This window comes from Cyanistes caeruleus, chromosome 1, assembly GCF_971803275.1.
Source record: "Cyanistes caeruleus chromosome 1, bCyaCae1.hap1.1, whole genome shotgun sequence".
Lineage (NCBI taxonomy): Eukaryota > Metazoa > Chordata > Aves > Passeriformes > Paridae > Cyanistes > Cyanistes caeruleus.
Window position 1 is genome coordinate 40,377,687 of NC_141701.1, and position 20,567 is coordinate 40,398,253.

A 20,567-nucleotide genomic window follows, 5' to 3' on the forward strand; every position below is an offset into this window, starting at 1 on the left:
GAACATTTTCATGAAAAGGACTCCCATGTGCTCAGAGTGAAATGACCTGTGGAGCTAGACATTAAATCTTCCTATTCCACTTTCTTCCAGGTAGATTCAGCTGTAAAATATTTCTAATCCTTGATTAACTATTCTTATGGCTAAGAGCATAACTGCAAAAAGTGCATCTGAGAGAGTTTTAAAAACTGCATTTGGAAGAAAATAACTATGCAATGTTGCAGGGCAAACCAACAAACTGGACTACTGCAAACTGAGTTTCCTGAAAACAAATAAAGATTCTGTGTTTATGTAAGAAAGATGATATGTGTCCTCCCCATTTGTCTCCTCATGAGAATCCTGACAGGTAACTCTGGCCAAGGTGATATTTGACCAACTCAGAGAAGTAAATCGTATGAGAATGGAAACAGTGTTTTCTGTTACACATTCACAGCAGAAAAAAAAATATTCATATGAATTTTTGCCATCAGCTCAACCTTTGCACTAAACTCTAGTACCTTCTTCATAGTACAATTTATTGATCCACAGCAGGTATAGTAAAAACAAGCAAATGTGAAAATAAACATTTTGCAATTCTTCTTATTATTTTGTTTCATTTTCATTTGAAAATTATGAAGTGAAATTCTGATCCTATTGTTTTAATATTAGTTATAAATGATGCTTATGTACAAAAAAACCCTGAAAACACTCATGGCAATTACTACATAGTTACTCTAATTCATTAAGATACCCTTCATCTATGTGTTGACAACTATAAAAGAATAATGGATTGTCTCCTTAGAAATAATTAAAATTAAATTCAGTTCTTCCACCCAAAGTGTTTCTGACATCAATGGAAATACTTTTACACTGATTCAAAAGGGGCAAATTCACAAAGGAGTCCACTTAGAACAGTTTACACCTGGCAAGGTTTTGTGTGTTCTCTGCTCACTTGGGTGTTTGGTATGAAGATATTCCATTCCATGTGTTGTGATGCATAGTCTCTAATAATAGAACATTGCACTAATTTCCTAGCTGGGGAAATATGAATTAGCAGTCTGTTGATGGCCTGCTACCAGTTCATGGAAATGATGACTGTTCTATTCAGACAAGGCTGCTCATATTTTAGGTTAGTTTCTCCTTTCTTTTATTGCTGGTAGTGTCTGTATGAAGAGAGTGTTCACTGTGTTTTCTGTGGGGCTTGTATTCCCTGAAATATTTGATTTATTACTATGGAAGCAGTTAGGTCACAAGCATGCATTTATGATTTTGAAAAGAATAATTCACATCCCTAAGAAAATCAAAATCCAAACCTAATGCTTTGTATACAGCCAAAGGCAATAGCTAAATAAAAGCAGATTTGCATTTACTTTTAAACATCACATTTTGTGAAATAAATCTGTATATTATACACACGTAAAATTTTTATGATCTCAATGTTTTGTTACGGCATAGCAATAAATAATTTTGGATATGGCGATTAGCTTTTTAAGCAAGTGCTGGGAGAAAGCAGGAAGTCATCCTCTGAAGAAGCTAGCCAAACATAGGCCATTATCAGGCAGTTATAGATTACTGGAATATAAATTAAATTCCACTGGGAATTAAATACCTGTGGATCTGCATGACTAAATAAAACCCATTCTTATTTTTGATCCTTTGAAAAGACACTTTTCCACAGGCATCTATGTTGTGACCAGGAGAATTCCCCTGTTATGAAATTTCAATTCCAATTTGTGTGCTGAAGCTGTCCATTTTAAGAAGATTTAACAAGATTAATTCCATACACCTTTAGAAGTATTTAGTTGTTACGAATGAACAGGATTTTTAAGTTTCATGGCTAAGAAATTCCCACAGAGAAGACACATAGGGTTCAGAACTTTTGCATATGTTATTGTCTTGTCATTGAAACAGAGCCCAGTAAAATGCATTGAATTAGGAGATGATGTTACAAATCTTCTTGTAGTTAACAGGGAGCTGAACATTGGTCTTATAAAGGGCTGAATGTGCTGTTAAACCATTTTTAAGTGGTTCAGGATAAAAAGGTTGAAAAATTCTGGTGTTTTATGTAATCATTTTACAGAAGAGGATTATATTTTGATATTCCATGATCCTCCCACTGCTTCAGGAGAAACCATCACCTTCCCATGTGTATACTTCAAATGCTTCACCTTTTCATGAGGCTCGTGAATATGAAAGACACAAAAGCCATCTGCGATTATTTTTATAGTTTTAGAATTTTTTTTCCCTCTGCACCATAATCTTTATACTGCCTGTAAAGTCTGGTCGATTCTTACAGTCAATCATAAATTACTTCCTTATATTTAAATGCTGGATTTAATTTATTTTACTGTGGAAGTCATTAAGGAGTGCTTTGCCTTCAAAAAGCCTAAGGAAATAATAATAATAATGTTTTATGGACTAAAAGAACTGTGATTAACCTCCACTTTTGTATAACTCTAAAGTGATTTCATCAACAAAAACAGCTTTAATTTCCTTTTGAAAAACCTTTCTGCTTTGTTCAGAGCATGAAAGTGAATAGGGTGGGGAAAGTTCTCCCGTTTAAATTTTTAAATTTTTCTTTGAGAATTTGTCTCTAGAAGATTCCTATCCACAACGCAGAAGGTTTTTCCATCCTTTTTTTCTACCCCACCAAATTAGAAACTTAGTGACATATGAATATGGAAGAGGTTGCAGGAGTTAAAAATGGTACATCTGCTTGCAATTGCAGACAACAGCTAGGCCTCTCCAGAATACAAACATCTAGTGAACAACCTGAAATGTTGAAACAACCTGTGTCCTGTATCTTATTGATGGCAGCACAAGAATACTGTAGGTGGAAATAATCCTATTTTTAATGGCGCTTACTGAAGCTCTATGTAGTAGTTCTTGAATGCTTGTGATCCCAAACATTATTGCAGACTGCAACACCAGCAGTGCCAGTGTTTAACAGAGAACAGTGTTAATAATGCCAGGGTGGTGAGTTTGATCTCTCTCTGGGCCATTCACTTAAGAACTGGACTCAATGATCCTTGTGGGTCCCTTCCAACTCAGAATATTCTGTGATTCTGTACATAGGAAGGCTGATGCTGGGAGCAAGGTGCCCTTGCTGTTTCTTACAGCTGCCCCAAATAGCATTATAGCTTATACTGGCCCACAAGTGCAGCAGAATTTTGTAAGAGGCCATTTAAAGAAAAAAAAACCAAAAAACATTTGGAGAAAATGAGCCTACAACACCCTGTATAACTGATGGCTAATGACTCCAGTGCTTAAATGCACTAAATAGATCTAAATATGCTCTGAGCATTCAGAAGAATTACCAAACACAAGTAAAGCACCCTCCCTCCCTTGCTAGAGAGGTAAAGAGTTCAACTCTTAATTTCAGAAGTTCTCAGTCCAGTAGATAGAGGTTATTGCAACTTTTCTTTAAAAACTTTTTTTTTTTTCTGTTTCTTTTATTCTGCTGCATTTCTTCTGTATTTTTCTTTTTATTCTTGGATTCTCAGCCTCCTTTGGACTGAATTCTTTTGGGATCCTCCCTCGTGGGGAGCCCTGCTTATCTCAGTTCTTATGATTCAAAGAAAACTCCTGAGCTTGTTAGAATCTTGTTTCTCGTGTTTATTAAAAGGTCATCACAAAACTTGGCAGGTCTCTCCAGGCTGGCTACACAAGGTTAATCTTTGCAATCTGGTACATTTCTTTCTTCTGATGGTACAAACAATGCCTTGTGGCACACTTCGTGTCTGATGCACGACACGAATGGCCCTGAAATACGCAGTTCTTTTATCTTTATACCTATTTTTACTCAATTAACAATAGACACGTATTTTATTTTTCTTAATGACCCATTGACCCTTCACCTATGTGCTGCACTACAGCATTTTCTGCCCAATCACTTACTATTACCCAAAAACCTCTAGGAGAAGAACATGAAGAAGAAAGAAGAAGGGACAAGAGACAACACTCTAAATCTTCCATCTTGTCTCCTGTTCTCTAAACTAACTTTTTCACCCAGTGATTTAAAAAAAACTCTCTAATCTACACACTTACACTCTTAGCTTTTTCCATCTAACTTTAACATTTGTTCTCATGTATCACCACGAAAACATGCTCATGAATTTCATGTTATATGAAATTCAGTGTTTTTCTGGATCTTATAACTAAGTATCAGAAACAAGAGCGTACACTCTGTATTCCAGACTCTGACAGTTATAAGGGTATTCATGTATTTATTTATTCAGTCTTGCTTATTTTCTCACTAGTTTTTTTTCCCTCATTAAAAACAAAAGTTGACTTTACTCAATATGAGTTATTTCCACTAATTTCAGCCCTAAACTTTCTACTGTTCAAAGGCATGCTCTATGCATCATTATGGTAATGTCTGCATAACCTAATGTCACTCTTTATTGTGTGTATCCAAGTTCTGGAGTGACAAGGAAGAAACATTACAGAAAATAAGGTTTTGATGGAGGAAGAAATGAGTTGGAAATGTGCCAGGAACAATTTGTCAGCACTAACAGTCATCTTGAAAAATTCAGAGACCCACAAATCCCACCCTACAAAGCAGAAACTGAGTGAAATGGTATTAGTACTACTTATGATGTAAGAGTTCAGGGAATAAAAGACAGAACTTCAGTAAAGCTGTACTGAAAAAAGGAAATAAGTGCCCCATGGAGTGCTCTGTCTGAGAACTAGACAAAGTTTAAATGTACAGCAGAAATACTGGAAAATTTTATGATTAGTACCACATAAACTGTTGCCACAGTATTTTGTTTGCTATTTAGAGAGTCCTATGATATTCTTAATAGAGACATAAAATGTTAGTACTCAATATATAAGCATTATGATCCTGATTGCTTAACAGACAGAAAGAAATGCAGAATTCCTTCATTTTGAAAGTAAACACATATTAGAGTAATATGACTAATGCATATCTCTCAAACAGCCCTTAGCTTCATTCTACCCGAAAATCAAGAAAATATAAGACCATTTATTTTTTCTTTAGTATTTTTAATGTTTCAAGTTTTTCCAAATTATGATTTTTTCCTGGTTAATTTTAAAACTATTTTTTTTATTTTCCATGTTTCTTTTGGATTACTAATGAATATGCAACATTTAGTTTCTATCTGACACTAAACTCTATTCTCAAGGAGTCTATTCTCTTTAGTAAATTAGATTTCTTCTAGCCACTCTATACATTAATCATCTTCAGAAAGCTTCCAGGAAAACTTTTAAAGTTTATAACAGTACACAATATCACATAAACTTAACTTTCAGTAATAATTTTAAGAGTGGGTAGTATTCATGCTAGTTCTATTTTCAACTCTTCTGGTTTACTCCAAGCTTCTTCTGATCACAGTGATCTTTGGACTGAAATCAATGATTTGCAAAGTATAAAAGAAAGTATAAAAGAAATTAGAATTCAGTTCTCAAAACAGCAGAGAGTAGAAGAGTTGCTTATTTTTATCTCCACCCCAAATCAGGAACCTCAGAGCATTTGGTTATAAAAGAACTAAGGACCTCTATGTGATATTTCACTAAGGAAAACAATTCAGAATGACAAGAATTTGTGTCTTAGAGAAGAAAATATGCATCTTTACAATGCAGTTCACATGTAACTCAGATAAATATGATACAGATTAGCAAAATAACAACTCACAAAGGCCCAGACCTCCACTGACTCAACAGGCAAGCAAATAATTTATCAGAACAAAAGTGGCATAATATTGTACTTTTTTTACTCTGATAAATCTGTATTGTATTGGAGAAATTGCCTTCTTTCTTGATGTAATAGGGAAAAGAAATAGGAGGAGTGTCTGCCCTTCTCTTATTTGGTAATATCTGAAAATGTAGTCTGCTACATTTCAGAGTCTGCTGCAGCATTGCTGTGGGATAGACAAGCAGAAGGATGAATTCATCCTCTCAAAGTAAGCAGTAATAATAAAAGTTTGTGAAGATAGTTTTGTGCTAATTTTAGGCGCAAGAAATAGAATATTTTATCTCCTCTTGTAAATTTTATTTTTAATTTAATAGTTTTTAATGGACTAAATTAAAATTTTAATGTCTAATTAATTTACTAATTAGTACTTTGGAGGGATAGATAAATTAAATTGGGGATTCAGAAAGTTTTGTCATTTATTTGACTTTTCCATTACTCCATTTTCATGAAGTATTGGCAGTTTCACTCCAAAAGGCAAGAAAGGGAAGACTTTCTATATGGTTAGAGCTACCAAGGTGTGCTGTGGCGCTCCAGACAGAAAATATAATAATACATGTATAATTCTAAGTATGATTCTGGTTTAGTAATTCTGGGCTGCCATTTTGAAACTGGTGAAGACAAAACCAAGACCTTTTGTCCAAGACCATTCAGTTGTTTTCTGAGACATGTGGAATATTTGCCCATAAGCAAGAAAAGGGATTTACACCAATCTATTTCTCCTATTCTCTCTTCAAGTCAAGGACTTGACAGGTCTTGGTTCAGATCCTGGTTTGATTATTTGGCAAAATCTGAAAGACTTTAGAGAACTCTGGACGATATTGTCCTGTGATCACAAGGTGCCTTTTGTAAGCCAATGTAGATTCCTATATATATATTTTTTAAGAGACTAGAAAGATGATCATATTTAATTCCTCACTTATGATAAATGACTTTTCTGGGACTTTTGAGAAGGAGTTCTGAAGTAGCTGTTGCAGGCTGGAGAATCTGTCACATTTTTCTTTACTTTATCATTGCAGGCAGTGTGGGTAAGAATCCAATCTGTTGCCGAAAAAGAACCACTTCCTCCCAGAGCAGCATTTCATTTCCTTCTCTCTCCAACCCCCACAAAAGCTTAGACATCTCAGAAGTCCTCAGTTACTTTCACAGAAATGCTTTGGTTCACCACAACAAAATTGACAGGAACATCTGAGGAGAACAGAAAAAATAAAGCAGGCACGCCTTTTTGTTAATCTCACAGCTTTAAAATATGAGCTTTTCCTAAGCAAATTTAGGAGAGATTTTGATGAAATTTGCATATGTGTGGCTTATGTTGATCAATGAATTCACTGTTGGACTCAAAGCTTAATCTCTGCCTCTTGTATTCATCTTTGTATGAACATGCACCTTATTATTATTATTATTTTTAGTAATTTGTTGTCCCTCACCTTAAACTAATTGCTATGAGTACAGGTGACCTATTTTACAAACAACAACAACAACAACAAAAAACAAACAAAAAAAAGCCAAAAACTCAAACAAACAAAAAAAGACAACAAAATATCTGTTTAATTCCATTTCAAAAGATATGTGCTATTTATAAGCCAATAGCAGGCGTTTAAATTTTTAATTTTATACTGGTAATTCTTGGTTTCTCCAATGTCCTGTCTAATAGAGAAATCCATGACTGATTCTTGTTTCCTCATTTTTAGCTTGCACTACTCTAAGAATATGCTTTTATTTAACTATAATACTTAGTCCTCAGCTTTTTTTCTCACTCTTCCATTTTATTCCTTTATGATTGCTTGGTATTTTATGTTCATCTATTCCTGCAGGTGCTATCACTTCCAAGTGTCCCTTAAGGAACTTTGACTTAATGCAGATTTTAATTTAAAGTTCCACCCTCTCTTTTTCACTGACTTTTAAGGCACTAATTATGTGATGATCAGTACACTGTGTTCATTATGCAGCGAGGCCTGTTACTCTTGTTCCTATTTATCACTTCAGGACAGTCACTCTTGCATGTGACATAGGGTAATCAGAGTGATCTATGCCAACATTAATACCCACAGTATAAATCTACAGAGAGCTGTGAATTTTGGTGGGTGAAGTTTGGAAGAGACATTATCTGACGCATTTCATTCTGTCACTAATGTGAATGTGTCTTTTTCTGTCAGTCTTTCCCAGCAGGATTACTCAGAACATTGAGTTTTTCCCCCACAGTTATTTCCACTGGATGTTGTGTCAGTGACTGCTCACAGCCAGCACTACACCAGGACTTTAATAACAATTTTTCAGCAAGGTTGTTGAAAGAAAACACTGAACACTAGATCAGCAATCATCAATGCAAAACTCTTCATGCAAATAACCTAGAAAGCAAATAGGTATTTTGGCTGTTATATAAATAAGTATTTCCAAATTGCTGATTGCCATAAATTTTATTGGATACTTAGTCTGTTTGCCAAACCTCACAGCAAATGGATCTCAGTAAATTAATTTCACATTGGCCCACTCTGGTCCAGGCTTCCAAAACATTCCTGACATCTTATAGGTCCATCTTCCATTCCAAGAGCCTCAGTGTTGAAGACTGGAAAGTTTGACCAGTTTTCTCCTCCCAGCTGCATTCAAGAGTGTGCATTTGCCTGAACAGAAGTGCACTGCATTAATTAAATGTGCTGTTCCTTTGTCAGGTTTTCCCCCCCAGTTTTAACTAGTCCCCCTCCCCCCATTACTGTAGATATTAAATCCCTTCTAATACTTTCCTGTCTGTGGTTGAATTAGAAAGCCTCAGATTAAAGCCCTTTCTAGCCTTTGGTATTTCTCTGTAGCTGAACTTTTGTTGCATTTTCTGGCTAATTAACAGGATGATTAATACATACAGGTGGTATGACGGCAGGTATTTATGCTAAGTCGTGCTTGTGGGATAATGTATGGTTTTATCCATAACACTGAGTAAAGTCTCTAGCCTACCCCTTAACTTGTGACACGTTTAATATGTGTTTGAGATAAGCATACACATAGATGTTTGCCAGCAGTAACACCAAACTCCAAGCTTCTGGCAGCCTAGAGCTTTTACCAAAGCAGGGGAAGTTATAACATGATTTTTTTTCAGTGAGATATTTTTACTTTTCATTTCATTAAAGATATACTCAGAAGACCCAATGGGGATTATGTTTGGTCCTGCAGGATTACATAAATATTTGTAATCCATCAATTGTTTCAGAAATTAAAAATTATTTCCCATATTTTATGTATAAGGAAACACTATAAATGAAAATATTTTAGGGTAGGAACAAGAAAGACCAAAACATTTTAAATTTACTAACTTTGTATGAGATTTGTTCCAACATTCCCCACTGAAAAATAACTTTTTGTTGTTCTCTTTATGCATAAAATGTATGCAGAGTGTATGTTCAAGAGTACTAATAAGACACTAAATAAAAATCAGAGTGTGAGTGCTTGTTGGAGGAGGAAGTAATACAGAAATACAGACTTTACTCTTCCAGTTCTCTTTTTTCATAGATGCCACTAGCAGGAAAGCAAATACTAATTGCAATTCTTCTATGACAATTTGCATTATTTGTATAAGGAGGGTGCTTCAGATTCATAAAGTCAAAAGTGATGAAACTTGTTCCTGGACACTTTCAACATAGAAATGAAGTGTTCTTGTTAAGGAAAGTGGAAGTCATCACACACTCAATCATCCACATCACCTGAGAATTTAACAAGCAGGTGGGCCACCATGGAGGGCGGCTCCACTGAGCTGCTGGGTGCCCTGTGTCGGCTTCAGACACACACACACAAAGGCAGATGTTTTCTCTTCTGGTTCAACCCTAGGTTTCCTTGAGCTGAACCTCAGGCAGGATTCAACTAATTAATTTCTAGAGTGCAGTGACAAAATACATTCCAGCAGAATGTCTCCAGAGGGAGAACCAGAAGAAAGAAATGGGGCATTTAAAATCTTACTGTCTAAGTTTCCTGCTCCTCATGTGACAGCTTTGTCCAATGACTAAGTTAAGGATCTGCAGTCTTCAGAAGTTGTTCTTTGTTGGATCTCTCCACTCTCTAGGCAGGCTGTTGGTTCTTTTATCTCCCAGACTGTAGTTTCAACCTTCCTTGCTTCCTTACCTTCCAGTATGAGCCAGATCTGGAACCTTCTTAAGCAGGTGAAAATTCAGCATATCTGGGTGAAAGTTCACAGCTTATGGCCCAAGGCTTAAGGACATCTAGCTACAGTATGCAAAGCGACCAATTTCCTTTCTTTCTTTCATTTCTGGAAAGGGAAATTCTTCACAGGGATCCTATTCCAGAAAGTCCTACTGGAGAAAGTCCTACTGACACAGATTTGATGTTAAACTATAACAAGTTTCACTTCTAAATCCTTCTGAACATATGCAGATATTATAGAAATTTGTTTTGTTCTTCTTTGCTAAATACTATGCTATTTTAGACTAGTTTTAGTCATGGTTTATAAAAAAATAAATCTGATAAAGGAAATTCTAGTTAGTGTTGTGTGAAAAAGGATGAATGAATATGCTTTTTTTCTCCCTTTCTTTTTCCTCTCATATGATATGCTGCACTGGTGTTTAAGTTCTGGTGCAGGCCAGTTTGAGGCTTAAACAGAGCTCCCCAAAGGAATGTGTGTGAGGCAGGAATTTTGTGCTATCTGCTGTAGGCAGACATGGACACTGAATACAGACAGCTGAAAGCAGTCCACTGTGCTGTAACTTAAAAATATGCACTCAACATACTCATAACAGCATTTGAAATCTCATTCATTAATCTTTTTCTCTGAAGAGTATAAAACAATCAAGGTGGGCCTGACAAGAAAATGACAGTAGGAGGAAGATCTGAAGAACAGAAACCAAGAGGGTTTTCTTAAGGAAGATTTATCTTGCATAAGCCAACTATAGAATCAAATATTAACTGAACTATTAAAATTATAATTTCTAAAACATATTCAATATTGAATTTGAGATAATATCAAGGAGACATTTACATGTTTCTTTCAGACTTCAATGTCCACTTTTAAAGCAGTTTACAAAGATACTATCCTAAATAGATGCCATGAATTTTATCTACTATTTTGCCAGGAATATTTTAATAAAATCATTCAATCAAAAGTAATTTATCTTAGGAAAAGACCTTTAAGCTCATCGGATCCAACAGAAAACAAATTTTTAATTAAGTAATACAAGTTTACTGGTGTTGCCTCTATTTTCTGAAGATATATTCCCAAAAAGGCTACAATTATTTGGGAGAAAATTCTTAGGCACTGCACTGAGGTATAGAAGTGTTTTGCAGGGCCAAAGTAAACAATAAAGATCACAAGGAAGAAGTAAATGCAAAGTAACCTGCAGGCAGTAAGTAAAACTGTGTACTCTGCAGTGGAAGTTTTGAATATGAATCCATGAGAAAAGAAGAAGCTGCTGCTGAGGATAAGTTGGTCACATGAGCTCAAAGTTTGTGGAAACTTTTGTGTCTGTGTAAGGGCCAGGTTTTAAGACCAGAGTTCTTCAAAAGTTTGTCATTATAAGCTTCCCTTTTGCATAGTGCCACGCTGCCCTTGGAGCTGTTTTTTTCTAACTTCAAACAAGTAAGAGTCTCTTTTTTCTGTTTAAAGGAAAAATTCTGTGAAATGATGTTATTATGGGTGTTTAAAAGAAGGTGGGAGCTGAGGAAAATGCTAAAGAAAGAAGGATAAAATGCTAAAGAAAGAAGAGGAAAAGTTAATATGAAACAGAGCCAGCTGGTGATTTTTAAATTATATAACAGAAACTTTAACAATGACCTTGGGTTTTGTAGGCAATTGAAACTGAAAGATGTTATGTAGATCCAGATAGGACATGTTATGTTTTCAAAATGAATGTTTTTTCTTAGATGATAAAACATGAACACATGACCTGTGGTGTTGGAGTGGCAACTTCCCCTTTGGCTATCAGTGAAGTAAAGCTGTACTTGTTTTCATTTTCAAGTTTGATGGGTAACAGCAGAAACCTTTCTCTTGGAATTGAGGCAGTGATTCTGATAGGATGAATTAAAATACAAAAAGTTTTTCAAAAGTAAAAATAATGTATTTTATTTTTGTCAATATGCTGTAGTCTCACATTAATATTTGTGAATACCTGAGGTGGGTGGGTTGCCCCCACACCCCATTCTCCATTTCTTTCAAATAGTTTGCAAAACTGAAAATGTTTTTCTCACACTCAATGTACAATTTTCATTTGTGGATACCTTCAAAAAAATGTCTCTCAGAGAAAAACTATGGTATTGTCAAATTCTTTGTCATAAAGAATAGATTGTGCTCTCCTAGAATTTTAGTCAGCTTCCAGTGGAGTTATCATTTTTTTTTAAATATATGATAACAGGCAAATTATTTGAGCTATTAAATTCATTCATATCATCACGTGTACAAAATACAAGGAAGATGAAACTTCCTAGGAATGACTTAGATGCTTGCCTTGGAAGTAGTTTTTTAATACTTTCCTTGTACAAGAATGTGTCCAAACATTATTTCATGACTTGTTGAAGATGCAACTCCTGACAATTCTTGGACTCAGTGACCACAGAGGGTCACAAAGAGGCAGGTGTGGTTTATATTCAGTTTTCTCCAATTTTGTGCAGAGAACTGTTGCACAGGGAAGTCCAAAGCTTCAAGTCCAAATAAAACTGTATTAGAGGTATCTGATTCGGGTTGCCATTGCAGCAATGTTTTGCAGAACAAGCTTTCCCTTGAGGTTTGTTCTTTTTTGTTGCCTTTTTGTTGTTTTTGTTGTTTTTTTATTTATTTCTGTTTTTTTGGTTTTTTACCCAATCAATTCTGACTTATTGACTTGCCTCTCTGCACTATAATCAGGAATAATCATTACTTTGGCAAAGACTCCTTTATAGATTTTACATCATTATAAAAAACCCCAACTGCAGCACTGCTAGATGAGTGCTCAGTGTTTTTCCTTCTCTCCTTTTCAAGCTGCCTTTACAGAAATAGCCCAGGTGTTAATCTGTGCTATTTGTGCCCAGAGAGGTAGTATCTGGGTTAAATGAAGTAAGGAGGTAAAGAGAAACTGCCAGTCCTATAAAGATGGAAACTTTGCCATATTCTGTCATCTGCACATCTTGCTGGGAAAATATTCCTCATCATACAGAGCAGAATCCCAAAAATTTTTAATTTTATCTCCAGATAAAATTTTTTTCAGGATCCTTACAGAGCAACAGTGGATACTGCTTTATGATTTTAATAATAGTGATCATAATAACATCTTTTTTCCCTCTCCCAAAACATCCGTGAGATACTCCTTATTTTAGGTAGAAAATAAAATGGGAAAGTGGCTGAAATAAAAACATCTTCTCCATCCATTCTGATGAGTTTGAGAAGTGGGGAAATTACTGTCTTTGTAATTATACCCTTAGACAAAATTTTTAACTCTCTTACTGTGTCTGTCATGACATGACCCCACTCACACCATTCACCCATTTATGCTTCACATTCTGGTTTTGCTTTTTCTCTCTTAATGACTATGGCAACAGAATGTTAATGGGCAGAATTTATGAATGCTAAGTACTAATAAGCTAACTAATATCTGAGCTCAAAATCAGCACCTATAGAAAGTTTAGCTTTCCTAAATAATCCCATAAAACATGAAAATTCACAAAAATAGTATATGTGCAATTCCATTCTATTTGCAGAGCTATTGATAAAGTTTCTTGTCGATGTTCCCTCTCTGAACACTCACTCTGCTGAGAGTAGTGCCTTCTCCTGACTTTTAAGGTGGAGTTGAGTCATTTAGAATCACTGTCATCCCAGAAGATTTCACCACTCTGTTCTGGGATGTATGGTCTTGACACAGCAGCCTGACATTTTATGGGTGGGTCCACCTCTTCTGTTTGAGGGTGAATCCAAAACCAGCTTCATTAAACTCACTCATCCTTTGTTTGGGAGGAATCATTCTCTGCCCTGCCTCCTTGTGAAGCTGTGCATTTCAGCAACATCCATCTACTGTTGTGGGCAGACAAGTGTTGAAGTTAAGTTCCATTTTTCTTAGTGGATGTTTGAAGGGAGCAGTCAAGAAATTCAGCTTTCTCTGACATCAGACAGCAACAGGATGAAATATCATGATTCACCAGCCAGATCAGAAATCGGAAAGATTCAAGCTTGCATTCCAGCAGAGGAGTGCCTCAGCTCCAGATCACCACAGAATTTGTATCCATAATCTCTGTTCCTTCAGTATTGAATTATTGAGATTGTGTCTTTGTTTTCTGAATTGTCACCTTTGCCTTCACTGTAAGAATGAGCATTTCAAATATCTCCCAGTCCTAACTTCAGCTTTCCTTGACTAAGTCTTCCCTGTATAGTTTAGTTCCTCTGAACAACTGTATTCCTGTAAAATTCTATTTCTATTTATTTGATTAATTAATTTAGAAATCTCAGTGCAAATGACTCGACTCCTTTGGTATCTGCATATTTTTATATTTGTCTGACTTTCACCTTGTGTTACTGACTTTTTGACCTGGATGAAAAGTGTTGAAAAGGAAACACATAACTGCTTTTAATCTTGCTTCACAGGGTTTGTTTCATGGTATTTTTTCTCTTCATGCATTGAAAGTTGCACTGCTAGGGTGCTTGAAACACAAAACCAAGAAGCTCTTTGCTTTGATGACTTTCCTTCTTTAGAACACAAATTAATTTGATTGAGATTCCATGTAGAATAAAGCTCCTTGAGTGCAGGTTTGTGTATCTTATATAAAAACTCAAGCTGATCTCCTCAGAATATTCTTTCAGAGATACTACTGACTGTTGAGGACTTCCTTTGGAAAAGGAGTCAGAAGTCAGATCATGAGATGTGATAAATGTCAGACATGGTTGCTTACATGTTACACAGACTTAAATGCACACCACAGTACCAAATGTGCATTTTTTTATTTCTAAATGTGTTGAAGTACATTTAGAATGCCATGCCATGTCAGCAGTGAGGATCTGCCCACAAATACCTGCTTGTCTGAGCTGGGGTTTTCTCTGTTCCAATGTACCTCCCTGTAGGAAGGCTGAGCCACTCTTGTCCTCTCTCTTAAGAAAAGTTAAGGTGGGCTGAAGTGAAAAAAATGTTGGTAATGCCTTGTAGTGAAAGTCACTTTTCCACAAATACTCTTCTCTGTAGAAAAAAGAATAAAAAAATAAATAAAAATAATAATAATTTTTTTTTTGGACTGTCATAATTTGGTAGAAGTTACAGAGGTCATACGTTTTGAAGAAATTATTTTAAGGTTTCTAGGGTTTGGATCATTTTCTCAAGATAATAGCAGGGGTTCTGGTTTCCTTAGCTGACATGTTTTTTGCTATTCATGGTCACTGGGGACAACCTCACCTCTTTGTTCGGAGCCATGCTGGCAGCTGTTGCCTTCTCTGCATAGTTTCCTGTGGATGACTTGTATAAGACTGTGATTAAGAATTTTAAGGCTTCTGGAATTCATGTCTTTAATACTGGCTTTGAAATGTTTTCAAAAGCACTGATCATAGAGAAATTATTGCAAACATAATTTATCAGGTCCAAATTCTTCTTGCTTGATGGATGAATTTATCATCATACCTGTAAATCATAAAGTGAATTCTGATATGTGTAGTGATCCTTAAATCTTCAGTGGTATAAAATGAGAACTACTGGAGTTTTAGTGTAGTAAAGTACAAACTTGGTAGAGAAACCTTTCAACAATGTGTCATAAAACAGAGATATCTTTTTCCCCCTTGTACTTTGAGTTAGTTTTAGATGATAAAACCCCCAAAACTATCAATACAAAGCACAGCACTGTGAGGGCTGCTATGCAGGAAATTAGCTACAACTTGACTACTTCTCAAATTATAATGCATTCCAAAATGCCAGCTGTGACATTCTCAGGAAATTTAATATTCTACAATACTGGAAAGTAAATGTACAAAGATATTTGTTGTCTCCTAGGTGTTAAGATGCAATCCTCACAAAAATGTCCATGTATAACTCAGGAATGTCGAAAAAGTGAACAATTAAGCTAAGCTGCCTGAGTTAAAATGGTTGTCCAGGTCTCAGCAGCTTCTGGAAAGGGGCACTTTGCTTTCTCTGCTTTTCTCTTCCTGAGCATTCCAAGTGCTTAATTTTCCTCTCTTGGTTCTCTGAGTAGGCTTAGCAGATGCAAACCTCCATACTTTCATCCCTGAATTCTTCGCTTATTGTTCCTTCGTGACAAGTAAGAGAGATGATCAGAAGGACAGGAACAAGTGAAATAGAATCCCATGAAATGGAAATGTCTCCACCTTATCTTGGCAGAGCATAAATATCTATACAGTCTTCTAAAGAAAACTAATTTTTCTATGTTCTGTATGCCATCAACTGAAATTTGGAAAAGTTCCTTTTTTTTCTGGGCCCTTTTAGAATCTGAATTTTATTCTTTATGGACATTTCCTGGTCACTTAATTTTAAGTTCTCTCTGAGAACATAAAATCATTGTTTTCCTTTCAATGTTTTACTGTGAAGAGAAGTAATTAGTTTTAATGCATTTCCAGACAATATCTAGTAGCACTAATCTTAGGTAAGCAATTAAACTTATCATTACTTCTTTCTCTGTAAATTTAGTGAGATTTAAACAGAAAATTTTGATGAATATTTCCTTGATATTTGGTTTTAATACATACCATGTATGTTTATATATAACACATCATTCTAAAGTGGACAATCTACAACAAAAGTTAAGAGATAGCTAGCTAAAGAACAATAAACTTTTGAAAACTTGTGTATACATTCACATATTTGTGTGTGCTTTTGGTACTGGGCTGAACTGAAGCCTCTCACCATGGCAGTCAGTTGTTTAAAGTGATTGTGCCACAAACTGTAAACTGTGGCATAAAATCAATGGCCTTTGGGGTCTGGGAATTCCAATTAAAGGAAACCTGCTATCTTGTGCCCCAAAAAAACGTAGTTTTGAATGATTTGGTTGTGTGGTTTTAGAACACCTTTGTGCATACACAGAAGGTCTAGCACATGATGCAATGAACTCAGTACTGAGTCTGAGATGCCAGTTCATCTTCTGTCATTAGTTCTTGTCTTCAACTAACCTGCTTAGGTTATAAAAAGAGAATATAAGGTAATAAGATAATATAGGATTTAGGATCTCAGCTTACATGAAAAAAATCACCACACAGATATTTTACTTTAAGCAATAAAATTTGACCTGAAAAATCGTGTCTGAACTGTTGCAACATAGAAATGCATATAAGGCTTCTCCTGAAGGCCCAGCTTCTTTACTCTTAAAAGGATACTGCAATTTTCACAGGTAAATCAAAGTTCAGAAATGCAGGAAAAAATAAGAAAACTATCCTGTGGTGCCGTAGTACCTGGGGCTCTTTTGGGGGTGAACTTTGAAGCCACATTTGACACCAGCTGTTGTTTTAAAGGTGCCATTTGTCTTGAGTTGCAACTGGGGGTCATGATAAAAAATATGCTAATTCCTTCCCTTTAGATGCTGTTCTTAGGTTCAGTCCTAACATCTTTCGTAAAAGTCCGGTGCCATTATCCACTGACAGTAGGTTTGCTTACTGGGAGTTGTTTGTAAGGTTCCAGTCACTGTCACAGCCTGTTGGCTCAAAATTAAATTGACACAGAACATTAGCAGATACATGTCCATCAACAGATCCACCAATAAATTTCAAAATAGTGGTAATGGTTTCATCAATAGCTATTAATAGATAATGGCTCACCAGTAATAAAGAGATTCCTTGGTGTTATGGGGTTATGAGTGCTCAAGGCTGAAAGATCTGCTGTGTTTTGAAGATGGCAAACTTCTGCTGACTGAATGTTCGACATTGACAGCCTCCTGCTAAGAAATTAAAACACAGCAAGTGGTCTTCTGCAGTCAAGCTGAAGCTCAGGTTTTATATTTGGTCTTGCAAGGAATAGAACATATTCTATCTTCACAAGACAAAACAGCCAAAGAGAACTGAGATTTAAGACAGCCAAGGAGATTGAAATTTCTGGATAAGTCTGTTAAGGTCTAACATTTTATGCTGACCACAGAAAAATAGACAAATACTGCAACATTTCCTTTTCCAATCTTTTGACTCAGTCTGGTATAATTCATCCCAGAGTGCCAGGTCTCTTAACATTGTTGTCTTTTAACTAAATTGGTTTAGATATGCACTTGGAGCAGGTGAATCACATATGAATCATTTAATACATGGAGCTTGTCCAGAAATTCCATTCAGGTTCTTCTCTTCACATAGAAAGTTATTATATAGAACTCACATGGTTTAAATTGAATCAGGATTTAAACATATTCTGACAAATTAATGACGTATAATTAACTGGGAATCAGTTAACTGATTCCAGTCCAGTGCCAGCAGAGCAGCAGATATACCTCACTAGATACAAAATTTTAATGAACTTAGCAGGTTCAAAATATCCTTTTCATAAGAAATGCCAAAAATTTTTAGTCATGCACATGTTTCTTTCCACCTTATATACACATCTTTTATGAATGGTTACTGGCATGCCCACATTTTTTGTGTTTCCCTGCTTGCCTACCCTGCTGGAGTTGGCTTTGCTCCTGCTTTCTGCAGCTCCCTCTCCTGAGCTGGGGGCTCCCTCTTCCACCACACCTTGTCCTGTCACCCATCAGGGTGGCTCAGCCTGCTCTGCCTGGGACAGGGACCATGCTGTGTCAGACCTACAGAGGGTTACAATGGCAGCAAAGTGATTTCTGCCAGTGCCAGACAGATTGAGTACTGCTCTAAGTGCTTTCCTACTCCCAGGTCTCTCTCTGCAACCACAAACTTTCTCTTATCGCCTCCTATATGTCCTTTCAAGCTGACTCCTCTTATAAAAAACCCAGATGACCTTCTGTTTGCTGCTGGACACATCTGATACTTATCCTATGAAGTTTCATCACATCCTCTTTAAGGATTCTAGGGGTTCTGCAAACATACTTTTGGGAACTCTTTCTGCATTACTTTGGGATATTACATTGATTGCCTCTCACATTCACATCCCTATTGCATCTTCTGGTGTCACAGAGAGTATGCTATCAAGGAACACCTGCGTGAAACTTGCCAGAATTATTCCCACCAAAATCTCAAAATCAGGGAAGAAAATTAACAAAGAGGCAGGAGAAGAAATTGAAGAAATGAGCGGCGAAAAAAAATGAGAAAATTCAGAAACAAAGTGAAAGCACTAAAAGCTAATGGGATGATGTGAACTGCAGGGGAATGGACCAAAGCTTGCTCAACCAATCCTTATTGAAATCACAATTGTCATTTCACCTAATTCCATCTCGGTATATCTGGCTGTAGTCAGTCCATTTGCAAATTTTCTGGTTTTTGTTGACTGCATTTCATTTGCTCATACCTACTTACCAGACTGTTTGTTCCATTTTTTTTCTCAGATTTCAAGATTTCTTTCCCTTTCCTGAAAGGAAGAAGTGGCCAGAAACCAGGTTCCCACCCAATCACTCTCTCAACAGAGCTGGGATCAGGAGGGAAATAAGATGAAAATCTTTTTGAGATTCCCATTTTGCCTAGCCTTCTGGAGGTGGGTTTGCTCCTACTTTCTGCAGTTCCCTACCATGTATTGCTCTATCCTCTGGTAAGATGGCAGTCCATGAGTCCATGAATCCATGAGATGGGGATGGGGACATCCCTTACCAATTGCTTTCATGAGCAAAACAGACACGACTTATGAAAACTTAATTTAATGAATCAGCATATGATGAAAGCAAGCGTTATAAATGCTTAATTATTCTTTTTTTCTTTTTGTCTCAGACCCAGAATTTGAATTTTTCCTTTTTGAGGAAGTCTCTGGAAATTCATTTTCAAGCTCAATGGAAGAGGAAGGAAGCATATGTCAAGTTCAGCAGGAGCCTGAAATCCAGTCTAAAACACAGGTACAGTTGGGTAACAAGTAGCTTTATAAATACTGTGATAAACCTGCTAGCAAAACCTTCAAAACTGTGCTTTTGCAGTGCTTTTTTTCAGCATTCAGAATGCTTCTACCTTTTTAATCAATTTCTTCTGTTCAGATGAGCACGTATAACCTGTAGCTTCTTGGCAATAATTTAATATTTAGTTCTACATGTGCTGAGGGTGTGCTAAGGGAAGCTTACAGGTCATCAGCTCCTAATTGTAGCTTGAAAAATGCCTACCTTTGTGCATCTTCAGGTGGTGAGGGAAGACTCAGAGATTTTATCTAGAAGTGAAGCTGATGTATGCTGGGAGGAAGTTGGAAAGGAATACGAAGTGACTCCTTCTAGTGAAACATCCACTGGTGTATTTAAGAGTGATCTATGCATTTGGAACTCTGTTATGGAAACCAAACTAAATCCATAATGGAAAATGCAGTCAGAACCAGAAATATTTAGGATCTTCACAAAGAAATAGAAGGGTTTTCTAGGGTGGCTTGGGGATTGATATTGTAGAAAAAAAATATTATGCCTTTTATGAAACCTTTCTTTCAATAAAAATGCTGCCATTTTTATCTATTTACAGTTATTCACTGCTTTCTATCATATGAGATGTTGTGTTTGAAATTTGAAGTATCGATATTCTATGGTAGTAAACTCACTAAAAATATTGAAATGAATGGAGCAGTCATTAAGAATTACAGATATAAGTTTCCTGCAATGTCTACTTATAGAGCTCAAACCCACTTTTAAATTAATTTATTTTCTTAGATTATAATGTTCTTTTTTTTCTTACCTTTTAAGACATAGTATACATTTATTAAACTCACACTCAAATTTAAGTTTTGGAGAACATGAGGATTTTTTGTCATAATCCATCTATGCTCTCCTTTCAAATTAATTTTGTATTCTTTATAATTACCATTGCACTATATACCTTGAAGTGTTTCTACTCTATTGTTTACACTACTTTAAACACTATTAG

The 20,567-nt window shown here is 35.9% G+C and overlaps 1 protein-coding gene across 1 annotated transcript in view; it reads left to right on the top strand.

Annotated features, from left to right (window-relative positions):
- ST18 (ST18 C2H2C-type zinc finger transcription factor) overlaps positions 1-20,567 on the top strand; it is a 237,748-nt gene that overhangs the window by 38,209 nt on the left and 178,972 nt on the right. The window contains exons 2-3 of the mRNA XM_086888301.1: positions 19,070-19,215; positions 19,446-19,567. Coding sequence (XP_086744427.1) covers positions 19,505-19,567 — 63 coding nt within the window. The 5' untranslated portion in view covers positions 19,070-19,215; positions 19,446-19,504. The remainder of the gene's footprint in view (positions 1-19,069; positions 19,216-19,445; positions 19,568-20,567) is intronic.